General features: G+C 53.0%; 1 protein-coding gene across 2 annotated transcripts in view; it reads right to left on the bottom strand.

The window, feature by feature from the left end:
• ARHGAP26 (Rho GTPase activating protein 26) overlaps window positions 1-19,198 on the bottom strand; it is a 128,270-nt gene that overhangs the window by 63,544 nt on the left and 45,528 nt on the right. For both annotated transcript variants that reach the window (XM_080353170.1, XM_080353169.1), the window contains 3 exons: window positions 9,980-10,016; window positions 3,421-3,486; window positions 2,783-2,857 (listed from right to left, as the gene is read on the bottom strand). In XM_080353170.1, coding sequence (XP_080209296.1) covers window positions 2,783-2,857; window positions 3,421-3,486; window positions 9,980-10,016 — 178 coding nt within the window. The remainder of the gene's footprint in view (window positions 1-2,782; window positions 2,858-3,420; window positions 3,487-9,979; window positions 10,017-19,198) is intronic.

The raw sequence follows: 19,198 nt of genomic DNA on the forward strand, positions 1-19,198 counted from the left end.
CCCGGCTGCTGCTCCATGCTAAGCCAATGCAGAGCCGACCTCCCGCTCGCGCCAAAGGGCTCCCAGCAGTGTCACCGACACCCGCCACCGCTCGGGGAAACTCAATCTTTTTGCCATTTAAACTGTATGTGAGTCAGTAGCACTGACCGCATTCATTTCTAAATATAAGGGCAGCCTGAAGTTGTAAGTGCAGTTTCGCTCCTGTGCTCACGAGGGTTGGATCCAAACACCAGTGCTGGAGCAGAGTGGTGCCGCTGCCGCAGGACGGCAGAGCCCAGAACAGGGGTTTTGGCAATGGGCACGTTTCCTTCTGACACTGACTGCACAGGCAGCCTGAACGCTGGGATCAAACACGATTTAATCACCTGTGAGGTGGAGAAAGATACCAAGTCCTGGGTTTGCAAAACACCCCAGTGACTGATGGCACAGGAGATCCCCAAAGGGTCCCGCTTCCAGCACCCACCGGCTGTCCAAGCGGCCCCCGGCACGCACTCGCCTCTACCAGGGCTTCCAGCACCGACAACCAACAAAGACATTGCCAGGATAAAGAAAAACCACCGACAATATATCACTGCATTATGAGACACGAGGTCGACAGCTGAGTGGCTTCAGTCAGAGGAGATAACGGATCCTGGATGGTGTCCAAAGCTCTGGGTCCCTCCCAGCTCAGGAGAATTCTCGAACCCAGCAAGTTTGCCATCTGTCACAGCCCCGGCACCTCGACCTGGGCTGACACAGCCCGAGGCCGACTCGTGACAAGAAAACAGGGTCTGTTGCTCTGCCAGCCCGCGAGGTGATGCCCACTGGCATAAACAGCACCGGCACAGGACCTGGCACCTCAGATGCACTGCACCATGGGGCACCCGGTTCCCAGCCTATTTTTATCGGTGGGCAGCAATGCTCTTTAACCGATGCCCTAACACAACAGTGCCAAATGCGTGTGCCATGACACAGCCCTGGCTTATCTGCGGGACTCGGGTGGCTAGCAGGACATACTCACATGTCCCAGAACCTGTGCCAAACTTCTGCTAATAAAAGAGAAAGAGTCAGCCACCAGCTCTTGTGACTGCAGCGAACTTTCCAAATGCCAGCCCAACGCTGGTGCAGAGAGGTCCCCTTGCGTCAGCCTCTGATTTAGAGCCCTACCCTTCTGTTGCCTAATTATTCCTGGATTATCAATTTTGCATAGGTTAATGCTGACAACTCTAACAGCCACCATGGGCTTTGCTCAGTGAACATCTTAACGGTGAGAAAAGAACGGGGAGTTGGAAGAGGAGAAGGAAAGATGTTGAAAGTGAAACACAACAGATTACAACTTTTTGCAAGGAGAGATACACAGAGAAAGGAGCACTGGCATCTTGTGAAGGCAAGGAGAAGGAAATCACATCACAAAGGAATGATGAAAAGGGAATGGGAAGAGGAAGAAGACCACAAATGTTGCTCATTTCCCCACAGGAGTAGCAAACACATTCACAAGGGTGCTAACAAACTATTAAGCATTTGTTTCCTCATTATCACACCTATTTCGTGCGTGGTTTTGCCAAGTCTGAGAAGGATGAGCCGGGACTGGCAGAGCGCAGCTGCTGCCGCTCCAGCCCAAGGGTGTGTGTTCTCAACACGGTTCTTCCAATGTCTGTCTCACGCGTGCCTGGACAGACAGATTCCCACAGGGCTGCAGCTGGGGGATGGAAATTCCACCTGCTAGTTCAGGGGGTGAAATGGTTGTGTCACACACAGCCAACCTCAGCACCAGCCTGGGCACGGACAGGGGCACGGGCAGCAGGGGAGGTTCTGCTGGAGGGACCAAGGCCTGGGGTGGCAGGGAAAGGACCAAAAAGGGGAACAGCCCGCATGTCCTTTCGGCTCAAGCATGGGCTAGAGCTGACACAGAAGCTGGGCTGGAAGTCAGGCTACGGATCCTCCAATACAGACCAAAAAGCGTGACCCAACATAGGGCTATGGGTGACGGAAACCCAATGCCACCACCAAGGAACCGCTCCACAAGTCAACCACAGTGGTCCCAGACCTGCCCCGGGAACATAACGGAGCCGCTGCTGCTGCACGTTGCAGTCGCGGCCCATGCATACACCAGTTCAGAGCACAGCGGCACTCGCAGCAAACACCGCAGCTTCTCTCTTGCTGTCATATCGTCTCGGGGTGGGCAGAGGTTTCCAAGGGCTGCTGGGCAGCGGCAGGACGGCTGCACCCCGGGGCCAGCACCCACGCAGCTCCACGACACCAACACCAAGCTCTGCCGTGGGGTGACCCAATGGCTCCTTCCCTCCCGATCCCCCAGAACCGCAGGACCCGATGCCTTGGGCAGGGGGGAAACGCGTGCTTGAAATGTCTGGCCAAGACCACGTTAAAACAGGCACAAGAAGGTCCCGGGGAAGGTAAGATGAGCCACAGGCAGCATGCAACACACGAGAGAAAATAGTTTCAAATATTCCTGGAACAACGTGGCAGGTACGAGATTAAAAACAAAACCTTTCAGCGATTTCTTTGAAGATTTTAGTTTGCATTTGGGAAGGCTGCCAAAATTTGTAGCGCATGTGAGCAGGACACCAGTGACTGCACCAGAAGCCCTTTGGAAGCAACGTCCTACGTGAGTCCTACCTTAGCAACCTGCCCGTGGTGACCGCGACCTCCCGGCCTCTACCAGCACGTGGCCCTAAGAGCACATTCACCACGATTAGAGACCCGACAGGAGCCTCTGCTCTTGGCTGGCAAGACTTCAAAGCAGCGCAATCTACTTGCCTGCAACAACAGAGGAGATACTCACCCATTAATATACTCAACAGCTTTTGAACTCTGGAGTTTACTCCAACGATTCGGTAGAGCCCTTGCTCATTGATCCCTAGGAAAAATAAAGAGCTTATTAGCAGAATGGCAAAAGAGCTACTAACATTTCTTTCACTTCTTTGGCTCCTCTAATAGCGAAAATAATTAAACCCTCTCGCCAACTTCATATAAAATTATAGAAGAGGGTAAAATTTGATTTTGATGTCATCCAGATGCTAACAAGATAGCCTGTCTGTATACAAACAGGCTATGCAAGAGACTGAGGGCAAGGACTGAAACACAGATGTGTCTGTTGTCCCGCACGAGAGGAAACGCTTTGCAGTGGCACCGCACCAGAGGATGCTCTGACAGCCCCAGCCCCCGCCCCTTCCCCCTTGGCGTGCCCAAGGCATTATTTCCTAACTCTGCCCCTGGGGTCTGCTGACTCCGCCGGCCCCGGGCCCAGGGCGCACACACGTCTCGGCAAAGGCCTGAGCTTATTACAGAGTTTATCTGATGCGGGTCTTCGAGGGTTAATGAATCATTTTTGTTCATGAAAAGAGCAGGTAAGCTATTGCTCTGCTACCAACAGCTGCGAGGCCGTCCCCCAAAACACGACCATCTGGTGAGCTGCTCTACCTCTTGTTTCGACAGCGTGTATGCATTTCTTGATAATGCTGAAGCCGATATTATCCAACTGGGCAGCTGAAAGGGAAGAGGAGAGAGAAGTGATGAAGGCGGCGCAGAGGGATGGCTTCCCGCTGAGCACAACGCTCATGCCGCCGCCACGCACGGCAACGCTGCACGAACCAGCGGGGAGGACAGAGGAGGAGATGAATTAGGTGATCCCAGCAGAAAGGCACGAGAACGGTAGCTCGTACCTGGTGTACCCCACGCGAGCACAGAACACTAATCCGTCATTTCAGCCCCCGCATCCCTCTGAAGAGGCACCTCCCACGCCTGCTGAGCCGCAGAGCCCCGGGCTATGCCAGAGATTTACATCTGTAGTTGGCCAAAGCATTCATTTAGGATGAAGGCCAGGTAACCCAAAGAGACCTTTGCCTTTGACAACAGGTTGCTTGGAAGAAAGGGGAATCATATATGACTCAACAAATCCTTGAACATGGCGCATGAGGCAGCTTGCTTGATGAGCCCCAGGTAATTCCCACAAATCCTTCCAGCTCTCCGCCCGGCTGACCGAGCTGTCAATGTGCTGGAGAGACGCCTTCATCTCCAGACCCTCTCCACGACCCGTACCGGGGCTGAGCGTACCTGGGGTACGGGACTGACCCCCCGGCTTTGCCTGGGCCAGCGTGGGGGCCCTGATGGGAAAAGGAGAACTAAAGAAATGAGTGGAAGAGAGAAGCAGGAAACAACTGTGAGCAGCAACTGTGAAAGAAAATAAGAAATCAAAAGAAAGGTGAAAGCGTGGAGGTAAAAACAGAACACAAAGAGGACAGAGCAATAGGGACTGGGAGATGGGAATGAATTTTAGGTCAAGTCTCTGCCTGAAGCGTCTCCTGTGCGCAGCAGGAGGGGACCTGGCCCTGCGGCACCAGCCCACACCAAGCCCAGACCCCCGGTGCCTGCGCCACACCGGAGGCAGACAGTCCTGCCCCCGGCGAGACAGCGCTGCCTCACAACACTGTACATACGCCTCATTTACCCTCGCTCTATGCAGATGTGCGCAGTTCAAGTACAGCCCCTTCTTTTATTAGCACAAATTAAATATTTATTTGGCACAAATGAGGATGTCCTGAAGGCAGCTGACTCTGCCTGAGAGTAAGATCTAAAACATTCGAGTTAATGGAATGTGAAACTCAATTAACTCGTGCCATTGCAGGTTTTCACATTTAATTTCAAGGAATTACTAATACGCAGATCCAAATATCTGCTGGAAGAATTCATCCCTTAGTCAGCTTTCCACCATTGTGCGGAAAACACCGTCTGCAGACAGCTATTGGTTAAGGACAATTACTTCCTCCCTACGTAAAGGTTTGGGAAACCCTTCACGTGGCAGAAGCCACACAGAGAAGGGTTCCCTGGGCTGCAGGGCTGGGGTGAGCGGCCTGGGCAGGACAGAGGCAGGACACGCAGCCACCCGCGCCGAGCCAAACCTCTGCTGCCGGGCCTCCAGCTGGGGGGTGCACCTGCCCCTGCGCCGGTGCACAGCAGCGCGGACTCGGAGACGGGAGGAGCATGGCCAGGGGCTGAGCATCACCGGGGACCAAGCATCACCAGGGACAAGCATCACCGGGGACAAGCATCACCGGGGACGAGCATCACCGGGGACGAGCATCACCGGGGACCAAGCATCACCGGGGACCAAGCATCACCGGGGACCAAGCATCACCAGAGCTAGCAACCAGATCCGCTCCCGGCTGCCGCGCAGAAGGTGCAGGGTTTTCCCAGCAGCGACTGACAGGGACCATCAGCACAGCTGCACATGGCAGGGCTGTGTGGTTTAGGATGTTGAATTCCAGAAGGTAGAAAAGGCAAAGCGTTAGCTTAAAAGCAAAGTACTTCACATCTGCACAGACTTGAGGGAATGCCATGTTGCAAGAGGCACAAAACTGCATTTTATCAAGAGCACAGCAGGAAGGGATCAGAGCCTGGGGCTGGCAGTGTCCTCACAGCAAAGCACGTGCAGTTTTACTCCTTTCCATTCCCTCTGTTCACATCACTATTCAAACACAGCTTCGCTGCTGGTGCCGATCAGCTGCCAGCTCACTGGCTGCCTGTGGCTCGCGTGGTGCAGTCCCTGTCCCGACTACTGGCTTGGTTTGAGCTCTCTGCTGGTGGTGGTTCTTGTGTGATGGATGGCACGAGAACCTGAAACACTCAGACAGCTCTATTATATTTTTCTGGGCAAGCACACTGAGGTGCTGAGCCAACATAAGCACACGAGTTGCAGGATGCCTGTGCCGTAAGATGTGCGAATATCCCGAGCTCCAGAGCCCTTGGCGTGGCGTCGGGAGGGCTCCCCAGCACCGCTCCCAACCGCTCCCCAAGTACAGATGCAGCACAACATCAACGTGCCATCAACCAGCGGGGCACAGCCAGCCACACCACCAATCACTGACAAACACAACCACGAGGGTACCTGAGAAGCAAGAAACCACAGTGTAGAAACCCTTCTGTACAGGCAGACCCGGTTCAACTGGCCTTATTAGTCTTGGCTTAGTACTGGCCCGAACCCTGATCTTTCACCATCCCTGCACGGTGTTGTCCAACACCCATCACCCTTTCAGGCTCTCTGCCACGCACTTTAGGTGTCAACCCACTCCGTAAACCAGCAGTTTTCCCTTAGTCCCTTGCACACTTGAGCTCAAGCAGGAGACATGGCCAAGCTGGGCCCTGTCCCCGCAGAGCCCCGCAGAGCCCCGCAGCAACATGGGGCCGGGCTCTGTCCCCGCAGAGTCCTGCAGCGACACAGGGCCGGGCTCTGTCCCCGCAGAGTCCTGCAGCGACACAGGGCCGGGCTCTGTCCCCGCAGAGTCCTGCAGCGACACGGGGCCGGGCTCTGTCCCCGCAGCGACACGGGGCCGGGCTGCACCCGCCGCACTGCTCGGTCCCTCCGATGGAATTGACCCAGCATAAGCCTCTGGGGAGATGAAGCAGCTTTTCCACTCATTGCTGAGCTCTGGATCAGGAAAGGTCGGGGATTTATTTGCAGTAGTTACATCCAGAAATAATATCTGATTAAATATTCAAAGTGCCTGTATCCATCCTTAAATTTAACTTTTAATGAGCATTGTAAAAGCTTGATTTCCCCTCTCACAGAATCATTTTGGTGGGAAGAGACTCTCAAGATCATTGAGCCCAACCATAACCCAGCCCTGTCCCTGCCCCATGTCCTGAGAACCTCATCTCTGTCTAACCCCCAGGGATGGTGACTCCAGCACTGCCCTGGGCAGCCTGTTCCAATGCCCCACAGCCCTCTGGGGAAGAAATTGCTCCCCAGATCCAACCTCAGCGTGTTGCAGGGGCAAAGCCCACAGCCCTGCCTCCTGCTCTTCCCCATCGCGAGGCTCTCGCTCCCCAGGGAAAGACAAGAAACAGCTCCAGGCCAAGATACTCCATGTACAACTGAGATGCAGCATTCACACTGTAATATAGCACAGAAATACATAAAATCAGCCAAGGTGATAGACATAAGTTGTACTACAGCTGCTGCACACACATACATAACTATCTGACCTTCGAGTAGCATCATATCTCTAGCGCTACTGAGCTGGTCTCATCCTGTTCTATTTCTGCCTAGCAGATTATTTTTATTTAATCCATTAATTCCTTTACTTTACGCTGATATGGCATATCAGAGCATCGGTAAAGGGGTTAGAAGACTGAATCAGCTCTGTGCAGCCTCAGGCAACCCTGCTGACTCCGGCTGCGTGAGCATCGGCCGTGGCAGCGCAAGGTCAGTCTCAGCTCTTCTGCACGCCCCCCGCACACTCCTGCGCCAGGTACTGGAGCACCACGACCATTACTGCTACAAACTCTTTCAAAAACTTTATGGAATTAAGAGCAACAGAGAAAGGGAGAAATCAAGAAGCAGAGAGATGAGTTCTCAAGCCTTATTTCAAGCCTCAAACTGCCAGTGAGCTGCCAAATTTGGGAAATGGAGATGGCTGGGGAGGGCCGGGCCACCAGACAAGTGCATCAGGAGATGGGACAGCCAAGGGACTCGAGGTCTGTGAAGGGCTTATGAAACTAAAGACAGCTTTTGAAAATGTCCTGGACTAACAGGGAACCATGTGGATACGGAGAAAAGAGAGGGAAATGGTGGGGAGGGGAAAGGACTTCTGTGCTTTTCCATGCAATAAGCACAAATGGCCTGGAGGACGTTTCCACAGAGCAGGGCAAACTGGTGCAACTGAATTCATCTGGCTCCCCCAGCGCCCCGACCCCGCGCACTGCGTCCTCCCGGCTCCCAAAGAGGATTAAGACAAATCGCCCCGCAGGCCGATGGCCATCTGGCCGCACAGCAGGGCGTAAAACCCAAAAGCTCTGTCAAATGAGAGAGCGGACGAAACACAGCCCTTGCTCCAGCACTGCGAGTCTCAGCGTGACCGAGGCCGGGCAGGAGGCAGAGGGAACAGGGACACGGGGCTGCGTCCGGACCCCACTGAACCATCGCGCTCATTTCCAGCCCTTATAGGAAACTTTGGTATCGAGGGCTGTGTGGCAAAAAGCTGGCCTAAAAATTGATTCTGGGTAGAGCTGGTGAGGGAAGCAGCTCGCGGCAGACACGGGTTTGGCGAGGGCTGAAGGAGCCAGATGTCTGAACACCCCAGGCAGGGGCTGCTGTGACAGTAACTGCCACTGGAGGGTCCGAGGGTCCCAGTGTGGGGAGGACGGTCTGCCAAGCAGAAAAGGAGGATTGTTCTCATTTTTAGCACAGACGACCAAAGTGGAAGAGGTGCTAAAAGATAAGAAACATTGCCAAAGCTCCCTCAGCTGATTAACCCCTGGCTTCACAGTGAAGGGAGAATCGCGGCGTTTGGTGCCTTTGTCAAGGTCTCGCTGCCCATTGCCAAACGCTGAGCTGCTTCGGAGAGGCCAGACCAGCGCATGGACCCTGCCCAGAAAAAGCCTGAAGAGGCGTTTAGGAGCCCAGAGCTGGGATGCACTGCAAGCTTGGCAGCTGCAGACCGGGCTCAGACAACGCCAGTAACCGGGAGAGCCACGGACACCCTCCACTCGAGCTCTGGCCACCTCCAAAGAGCCGCCGTTCCTCTGCAGGATGACTCTGGCCTAAGTCATGGCCCCACGAGCATTTCTGGCTGACAGCACGTAAGATGGGAAGGTCACGGTTTGACAAGAGCTTCTTTCAGAAGCAGTAATTACTTCACCAATTGCTTCACCAGTCTCTCCTCCCACCCCCAGCCCTACTGTTTTCCCTGCTTTTGCATCACCCCTCGAAGTTTAGAAAATGATTATTTTAACACATTTCTTGAGCCAAATCAGCACGTACTGTCCCGGCAGAGCCAGCAGCTGTGTGCAGAGAACACAGAGCAGCAACAGGTCGTGGCCACGCTAGGACAGAGCTGAGCGAGTCCTGCGCCTCAAAAATCTCATTTTACCTCTCTGTAAAATGGAGCTAAGATGCAGCTGTTCTACACAGACTCCATATCCAGCTGGGGCACTGGCCATACTGTCCTTCATGAGCGTGAGGCACAGCATTTAACCCTGAGGATCATCTGGGTGGCACAAAGCCAAGAGGAATACGCACGGCATGAGATGGATGTGCAGCTGCCAACATGGAGCACAACAGGGAAGGGAGAAGCTACTTCAGAGCGAGCAGAGAGGAGGGAGAGTTTGTTTTGTGCAAGGGCTGAAAAGGGGTGTGAGGAACATTATCTGCAAATTATACCTATTATTGCAAGCAAAATGCTTCTACTCAAGATGAAAACGCCCTGTCTGAGGGAGCACAAAAACGAGCTGTTTACTAACCATCAGCCCAGGCTGAGCTCCGCGTGACCAGTGACTTTGGGGAAGGAGGAAAAGGATCAGAGTTTTGAGTATTGCAATTATGGCGATTCGAACCTACTGGGAAATGGCTCAATTAAGGGCTTTGAAACACAGGACATAAGAGCCAGGACCAGGTGCAACTGCTCCTCTAGGAGGAAAAACAAGTGCTTGCTTGACTCAAGTCTTTGATTGCCCGAACTACAAGAAAACCAGCTTTTTTTTTAGGGGCTCTTGTTGAGAGTCCTGATTAGGTGGGAACTTCTTACTCTTCATATTTTTGCTCCAATTCCCTTTGGAAAAGACACATTTATCCTCCACATTCTGGTTCAGGAAGGAGAGCTGGTTTGTTCAAGATGCCCTCTGCACCTGTTGGCTCTGATAAGCGACAGGAGCCGCTCCAGGGACACACCAGCACCCCCTGTGCCACTGCCTGGTCTGGGGACATGGGGAGAGGAGGGGACGCACCCTGAAGCGTCAAGGGAACCGCTTGGCACCACTCCCCATGGCCCCAAGTCCCCCCATCAGGTTTCTGCACCACCTCCCTGCTGGGCGCTGGATCCCGCTGTCCCCAGGGCCACCCTGCCGTCCCCACGCCGAGCCCCATCGCCCCGCGCCCCCGTCCCAGGCCGGTGTCACCACCGCCGGCCACTGGGCCTGTCCTGCCGAGCCCCGAGCTCTGCACACCGCAGCACACCCACGGCTCTGCCTGAACATCAGTACTTACTGCCTTCGCTTTGGTTGTCCTTGTTCGAGTTGTAGACCTGGAAAACACAAGAAGAAAGTCTTGTGAAGATTCCACCTGGAAAGGGACAGCTGGCACGTCTGGTGTCACCGCGACAGGCGGCAGCTGTTGGGAGGACCTGCCTTGACCTCCCCCAGCAGCACAGACCACCACAGCCTTCCACTTTCCAACATCAGGTCATCACAGCTTTGGAGTCGTATCAAGATAACAATGAGGATGGTTCTTAAAACACAAGAACGTGAATAAGATGGACTAAATAAAAACAGAAACTAAAGGGGCTTTTAAATGAAACAAAGGCAGGCATTCCTCTCCTCTGTGCTCTTCTCAAAGATGCGCACAAAGGATGTTAACTTAGAGCAAAGCAGACGGCTCCAATAACATCTCACAGCGTCACAGTAACACCTGGAAGGGGCCACCCAGGCAAGGAGTAGGGACCTATCCTCACCCCCACGTACCTACAGCCCGACCGAGAGAGTCGGGCAAAGAGGAGAATAAACGTCATTACTGTAGAGGGGCCTGAAACAAAGAAGGAGGCGACGCACCCATGGCTGAGGCTGCGTCCCAGAGCCTCCTGTCCCCAAGCACCAGGGCTCTTCCTCCTGTCCTAGGCACTGCTACAGCTTGGCTACTGCAGATTAAAGCAGTGTTTCAGTAGATACAATAAAAGGGGGAAAAACTACAGCAGAAGGTTTTAATCCCAGTTTGAGGACAATTGGAAAACCCAGCGTAATGAAAACCGCGGCTGTGAGAAGATCAGCCTTCACACAGGTTGTACTTCTGAAGTTCAAAGTAAAATGTTTAAAAATTAAAAACCCTTCTCCAAGGCAGAGCCACAACAGAAACCCCGATCAGCGCCCGGTGGGCAACGCGGGCCGGGCCAAGCGCGGCAGCCGCACGGGGCAGGACAAGGGCCATGGAGCTGGTCACCGGCCAGCTGTGCGAACACCCCCCTGCCCGGGAAAAGCGCCGGGAACGGCGCCGGAGCCCCCTCCAGCCTCCGTGTCGTCACGTCCTGCCTCCAGAAATAGCGAGCGGGGAAGGCGAGTTTCCGAAGGCGATGTTGGTAGCAACGCGGGGCAGCAACGGCGACACGGCCGCGGGAGGGGGAGGCTCCGGGCTGCAATCAGGCAGGCGATTCCCAACCTGTCCCACCAACCTGTCCCGATTAACAGTATTAACACTGAGGATGGAGATTCAGAAGGGTGCAAGGGCCTGTGTGCTCCAGGTCCCTGCTGCCGGGATTTCCCCAGGGAGCCCCAGCAGAGGTTGGGACGCTGCGAGTATGATGTCCCCAAGGGAGCGGTGACCATGGTGCTCACCACGGGGACCCCAACACCAGCCCACATACAAACAACCAACAACAAACAGAAAACCAACACCACACCACACACACACGACAAGGCTGTGTCACATAACATGTCACCATTAGGCCACTTAAACACCTGCCTGCCTTGCAGGACACCAAAACGCGGGCTGTGCCTGTGCTCTCCTGCCATGGCCGCGGTGCCAGCCCCGTGGAGAAGCCACCAAAGCTCCACAGACACCTCTGCAGTGACAAAGGGGACATGAGCAGCTCTCGCCCCACACGCCAGCTGACCAAGGGAGCGGAGCCTTGAAGAATGAAATGAAGCTGTTAATTTGTCCGTTGCGGGTTGATCATTAATGGAGAGAGAGCTGTCCCTCGGTGCCACCCGCCGCAAGGCCGCAGCCGGAGCGTTCACATCAGCTCCAACACCCCGGACATGGGTTCACATCAGCTCCGACACCCCAGACACGTTTAGAGAAGCACAAGTATAGAGGAGCAGCCCAAACCTGGGGGTTTGGGCACAGGCTGTCCCCTCAGTGCTAATTCCCACCCTCCCTGGAGCGTTTCCGCAGGAGCACCCCGGGCACCCCGCGGTGCAACGCAAGACAAAGCAGAGGTTTTTGTTTGCCAGAGAAGATCTATCATCCCACATTTGGAAACGGGGGGATGATTCAGCAGCAAAACCAGCTGTAATCAGCAAGTGAGTTTTCCTCCAGGAACAGTGTTTATATCAAGAAAATAAAATACATTAAAAGAGGGAAGGAAACCAGCAGCGGGCTTCTCCGCCACTGCTGCTGTCTGCTAGCCATGAATTCGGCTTTCCCTCCAACCTCAGTCCCAGTCCTGGTTCCCACACAGTCACTCCCTGCGCTCCGCCAGGCTCAGCCCAGGCACACAGCTTAACGCTATATACCATAAAGGTTAATGCTATATACCATAAAGGTTAACGCTATATACTGTAAAGGTTAACATGACTGGCACCTGCCATGCTCCTGGCACAGGTTCGCTGCCTGCTGTCCTTGTCCCTGCCATGCAGCACGGACCCGCCATGCAGCTCCAGTTATGGTACAAAGCTCAACACTACAGGGAAAAATGTGCATATTCGCTCTTCTAGGTTGGTTACATGAAACAATAGAGAGGTTGTTAATCATCAGAGGCTGTTCTTTAAAAAAAAAGACAAAAGGACGGACAAGGAAACACAATATGCTTATGCCATTAATTGCAAATATGCACGCAGTGAAAAGGAAATTTCAGGCAGAGGTCAACTATGCAACCATAAAACAAGGAGATACTGTCATCCTGCCTCCATCTTATTAAGGACAAACCTTTCATCCATTGTCAGTGTGTTAATCCATTAACACCACTCTATCGCATCAAGGTTTTAACCAGCCACAAATCTGTAACACCATTTCCTTTTCCAAGAAAAACCTTACTTTTAAAAATAAATCCTTTTCCTATACTCGAGCCTTTTGAAGAGAGAGATATTTTTAGGATAAGAGAGAGTGTTCAAGCCAGGAGAAAAGTCCGCTGTGCCAGAGGCCCAAGGGTGAGGCTCCAGCACCATCACCTGCCCCGCGGTCAGGAACGCGCCCTGTGTGCAGCCAGACAGGCTCTGGGTACGGCCAACGTCCTTCCTGCCCAGGATGGACGGGTATTCATGTTCCACTCTTTCCGAAGTAGCCTTGAATATATGCAGCTTAAAGCACAAGCATGCATTTTAAGATTAAGTCTCATCAGCAAGTCAGTCAGCTGACGGACCAACCTTCTTCCCTGTGAAAGGGCGTTGAATTTTAACGAGGTTGTTGCTATTCATTATACCCAATTCTCTATTGATCACTGACAAAAATCAAGTTACAGACTGTTCAGACAGGAGCATACGTTTCACCTGCAGCATCCTCCTCATAACTCCACCTCACTGTTATACTGTCAGTTCATCTTTACAGCACCATAGAAAATGATAAATCCAATCGCTGCTGCCAAGGGGCGCTCCCTGGCGCTCCCTGCGCTGCCCAATTTGGGTGAGCAGGCTCAGCAACCCCGTCCAGAACAGAAAACCTCAGCATATGGAAGAACTCGGCCAGGCTGGGGAGACCGCCAGTAACCCCATAGCTATCCGGTTGCTGGATCTCTGTTCAGACAACAAGGACCTTTGAAAGTCCCTGTGCTGAGCTGTCATTCCAGCAGCGGCTGCGAAGCCACCCTGAGCACCAGCGTTGCCGGGATGGATGCGCGGCACCACCACCACGTCTGTCCTGAGAGAGGTGCCGGCGGGATGGGCCAGAGCAGGAGCACACGGCCTCAGAGAACCACAGAGTCATTCTGGTTGGAAAAGACCCGCAGGATCATTGAGTCCAACCATAACCCACCCCTGGCACTGCCCATGTCCTGAGAACCTCATGTCCGTCTGTCCAGCCCTCCAGGGACGGTGACTCCAGCACTGCCCTGGGCAGCCTGTTCAATGTCCCACAGCCCTTTGGGGAAGAAATTGTTCCCACATCCAACCTCAACCTCCCCTGGCGCAACTTGAGGCCGTTTCCTCTGCTCCTGGCGCTTGTTCCTGGGGAGCAGAGCCCGACCCCCCTGGCTCCAAGCTCCTTTCAGGCAGTTCAGAGATCAGAAGGTCTCCCCTCAGCTCCTGTTCTCCTGAACCCCCCAGGTCCCTCAGCCGCTCCATCACACTTGTGCTCCAGCCCCTCACCAGCCTCATCATCCTCCCCAGAGCCCTCTTCCGAGTACCTGCCAATAGAAGAGAAAGGTAGGTGGACTTTCCCCATCCCAGCCCCTGTCTCTGGTGTGCCCACGCACGATCCCCACGCTGAGGTTTGCTGCCGGGGGACGGGGCTGTGACACGTGTGCCAGGGGATACACATCGCCGGGGGATAAAATACCGCCAAACACGTCTATTTGTAGATGTTTTCCTGTTGTTAACACGCTCTAGAGAAAACAGACCTAAACCCAGATAGCTGCTCGTGAAGTAAAAATCTCCTTTCGCTTTTCAGTATTAGTCACTGACACAGGGTAGGAAATCAGAGAAGAAAGCGCTTGCTGGAGGTGAAGGGCCCGCGTCCCAGCGCCGCTTGTGGGAACAGGCTCAGCTCTAACACTCACAAAACTGGGGCCAGTGACTAAACTTGGAGCCAAATCCCTGCCCTGCAGCACCGCAATCACTTTAACTTCACGCTCTCACTAATTAGTCCCATTTGATTGTATCTTCAGAGCCAAAATATCTTTACGAGGAACTTTCAGAAGCGACGTGTGTAGAAAAAATAAATATTAATCTAGGGGGAAATTCGCAGAGCTCTGTGCCTTGGATTTAGTTTTGGAAATTCATGGTCAAATATCCCAAACAAAATCAGATCGTATCTTTTTTTAGTGGCAGCTGCTGCTGCTTCATTTCTGCAGAATCGCTGCTACTTGGAGACTTAACCAAGGCCTTGACAACCTACAACTGAAAAATGCTGAGACTCACCTGTAAGTAATCCAGAAGCATAAATTGTATAAAAGCACAACAGAAATTGCAATTCATGGTTATTTTGACAGTTTCCTGCAAAATTCAAAGCACCCCCTATGGAACCCTTGCACTTTGCTCAATTACCAACTCAATATTTAAGACAATTTGCCAAACAACAAGTTAATTCTTCCTGGTGAAATATATATACAAATATGCATATCAAATATACACTGTGTTTTGCAGAGGAAACAGTTGCCTCTAGCATCACGTAGACCAAAGGATGGGCAAAAGTACCACAGGCTGTTGTACCCACTGCAGTCCCCCCCGCTACAGTTCTCTCATTACCGCATATAAACACATATAAACCTCGCAGCTCTGGGAAACAGGAACATAAGCTGCAGATTATCATTATCAAAAATCCTCCAAAAGCCACCACCCGTAGCCTAAAATGCTTCTACAGCCACCATTCATAGCCAGATGCCATCTCCTGCTTGCACAAAGATAAACCAAGAAGAATATGATCCACCGGTTTTCCAACGTGACCCTAAATAAATCGCACATGTGAGCATGCAAAGAGCCAACAGGTACATGGGTTGTTTGGGGTGAAACCGGGTTGTGGGAAAAGAAAAGGAAGTCACTGGGGTTTGGAAGAGGAACTAAGGAAAAATGATGTTGAGTAATTGTATATTTATTTCCTCATTTCAGGGTTCACGCTGGCTGCCCGTGATGTCTATTAACCTCCCCAATAAATTAACAGTGCTTTCAGACAGCAATTGCGTGTGTGCACACATCCTTTAATTGAATACACTACATTTCAGGTACCAAGTAGTTTGTCATTTAAAATTCAAAATATCCCAACCTAAGCTGTATCCCTTGGAGGCTGCACAGTGTTCACAACAGCTCCCTAAATCTTTCGGGTTCCAACATCAGCACAAAATCCTGCCTAAATGGCTAAAATCTAGAGGAAAGAACTGCCCGGCTTCCCCAGGGCGGGAGGCGCAGTGGTTTACGGCAGCGTTAACCCACACCGGGGCCGGCAGCCGTGTCGCAGCCACACAGGGATTGCCACTGGAGAAGGAACCCACCATTTCAACCACCTGCTCTATGCCTGGCATGGGACATTCCACCTTACACTCCTTTTACTAGTGCTGGGACCTGCTCTTCAAGCCAGACTTTCCATTTAGACTAAAACTACTGCCAAAATGGGCCAGTCCTGCCAGATTTCCTCGGTCTCCCCGGAGGAGCGTGGTGTTTGTAAAGCCCTGAGCAATAGGAGGAAATGCTGCAGCGTTATGCAATTTCCTTGTGATTCATATTCAGAAATCCTCAAAACAACCATGAGCGAGTTTTTCAGCTTTCAGCTCAGAAGATGTGCAAGCCAAGAGCATAAATAGAAATCATCATATTTCCTCAGAACTGGTGGTCCAACTGGCCTGCCAGCCACACAAGGCCCGGTTGGGAAGACAAGGGCAGGAGGAGCACAGACATTTTATATGGGTGTTTTGCAACCTTTTTATAAAGGAAAAGGGAAAATGGGGTGAAAACCAGCAGGCGAGCTGGAGTCCAGCCCCTCAGGCTGGCTCAGGGGGTGCTTTCATACCCGTTCCATTGCCCTACGTGAGGCAGCAAAAGACCCACCTGGAACAAGCCTTTTCTCTTAACCTCTTTCTCACCTGGACACCAACGATGCACCCAACCACTTCCCCGCAGTCCAGATCCTGAAGTCCTTGTGCCCTTCAGAGCACAACAGAAACTGAAACGCATCAAGATCAGTCCTGGGGAATATATTTCCAATCTTACGCAAGCAGTTGGAAGCAACTGTTAAGGAAAAGGTTTATTAAAATTACCCCGCAATGCCTGGACAAAAGTCCCCTCTGGATGATGCCGTGCTCAGGTGCTCTCAGGAGAAGGCAGAGAAGTCCAACTCCTGCCTTCCCTTAGAGCTCTGGCAGCACACAAAACCCCTCTGCAGAACCGTGGCAAAGGTGCGGGAAAGGACAACAAACAGGTTTTCCATGGAGATCTTGGGTAACCCAAAGTGATTTCACGACAGCAAACTTCATATTGAGCACATTCCATTTTAAAAGGCATTATTTTGTTTCTGCTGTTTTTGCCACCAAATGCTCCATTATTCCCACAGCAATTCAAGGGAAAAAGGAAGTGAAAAAATAGCATTTTCAAGCCTAATTTTAGCAGATATAGGTGGCACATTGCCTGCGAGGACTACGAGGAGTTACCTCCGCTATTCTTCATACTGCTGCTTCCAGGGACTCCGGGGAAGGCTCAGCCTGTGGGTTCCCCGTTTCTTCTGGCGAGGCACATTAGTGCTCACTTTTCTTTTCTTGTGGCTATTGCTGCCTTTTCTGCCCAAACTGGCCCTCCTGTGGGCAGAAGAGCCGCAGGGCACACGGAACATGCCGCGTCCTCGTGCCGGCTGTGCCGCGGGAGGTGGGGTGGCCCCGCTCGGCCTGGGGCAGCGCCGCGCTCCGGGGTTTCACAGCTGGCTTGGGTGCTCTCACAGCACCCTGCAGCTGGAGGGAACCACCGCGCAGCACCGGCGCAGCCGCACGGGCAGGTGGATCCAGCCAAAAATTAACCCAGCCAGGCTGGTTATTAGTATCAGTATTACTGGGCAGCCACAGCAGCAGGACCAGGTTCCCAGCGCGGGCACATAAATGTTCGGTCCAGCAGCAGAGACGCTGAACAGCCAGAGATGGAGAGGCCGGCAGGCTCACCGCTGCCCAAAGCTGCCCATGGAGAGAACCAAGGATGGAAACACACCCTTGGGGACAGAGGGAACCTCCCCAACCGTGCTGTCGTACCCCAAACCTGCCCACTGACACCCAGAGCTGCACATGATGAGGTGCGACGCCGCGACAGCCTCGTTGCAGGGACTACTCGCTCAGCCCCCTCTCCACAGAGACCCATTGCCCAGGGTGAGCACAGGAGTGCCTGGGGCTGGGCCAGGGCTGGGGAGGGGGCGACACTATATATCCATCCCCTGCGGCAACGGGGAAGGGGAAGGAGGAAGGAAGAGAAAATGCAAAGGCGAGGTGGGCACAGGTCCGCAGCAGGCGGGATGCTCCGCACCTGCCGCGAGCGCGCTTGGCACGCAGCGCCGCGGAGCTGGGCCGCGGCCCAGGAGCAGGGTGCCAGCCAAGCGCAGAGCAGGAAGGCTCATGTACAAAAAAGCATGTTTCCTTGTTAAAGGCAGGACACCTGGCAACCTTGACGAAATCAGCCCTTGTTTCTGGCTCTGTCTTATCAACCCTGTTCTATTTTTGTCCGAGAGCCAGCTTTTCAGAGCTAGACTACACCATGTTGTGGCTGGAAATAACCTTCCTTGCTCTCAGAGCCAGAACGATATAGATAGGAGCAAGATCTTTCCCAGCCCACATCCCTGCAAGAGGAGGGGCGGAAAAAACATGCCTTGCTTCCCAAGTGAAAGACTTGGCAGGGCAGCAGGAACCCGCTGTGAAATGCTGGTTTATGTCATTCAAACGAGGGCTGTTCACTTGGAAGAGGGTGGCCCAGGGTCCCTGGCAGCTCCTTCCTTCCTTCCCTCCCAACCTACTGTTCAGCGCTGAACTAATGCATCCCAGTTGGAGCCACCCCCCCACCTCACCTCCCTCCTCCTCCCTCTCCTTCCAACACCAATTTCACTCAGAACTTACACTGATGCCTGAGCCTGATTAAAAGGAAAATAAAACGTCCATCAAAAGTGAAGCATCTGGGGGCTTGAGTCCTCTACACGGGTCTTGCTCTTCTGTCTTTCCAAGCTGAACTAAATGATGGTTCTAATTAAAAACAAGCCCACATTTTATTACAAGTACAGGCACTCCCAAGAGCCTCCAAAGCCGAAGCTGACCGGGCCACCCGCCAGCCATCTGGCCGGCTCTGCTCAGCGTCGCTATATAACCCACCGTGTTTGTCACCCAAGGAAAACGTTACCTGAGTCGACCTAAGGAAAAATTACCTGGGTCAAACTATCAACCTACCATGTTTAAACGGTCAAGGGAAATCAAGCAGCAGACACTTTGGGGGAAAATACAAGGAGGGTAGGAGGAAGCAATGGGTAGCAAAGCATGTTAGATACACAGCAGTCTTGAGAATAATGTAACTAAAGGTCAACTGGTTTAGCAAAATACATTTTTGGAATAACTAAAGCACTTAAAGCTTCACAAAGCAGCATTTTTAAGCAAGTCCAGCAGAGTAGATATGCTCAGATCCCTCAAGTGACTGATTAAAAGTGAAAACTTCTACTAGTTTCACAGCTTCCCGTAAGTTTCCTGGGATGCTTGAGCAACGACTCGCGCATCGTCCCTGGGCCGCTCTGGGCGCTGAGCTCGGCCAGCTCCGCGACCCCCGCGGCACACGCGCCCTCCTCCCCAGCACGGCGTCTGAGCACAGCAAACCAACCTCCTCTGCAATGACACTGTCATCT

This window comes from Nesoenas mayeri (assembly GCF_963082525.1).
Source record: "Nesoenas mayeri genome assembly, chromosome: 14".
NCBI classification, from domain to species: Eukaryota; Metazoa; Chordata; class Aves; order Columbiformes; family Columbidae; genus Nesoenas; species Nesoenas mayeri.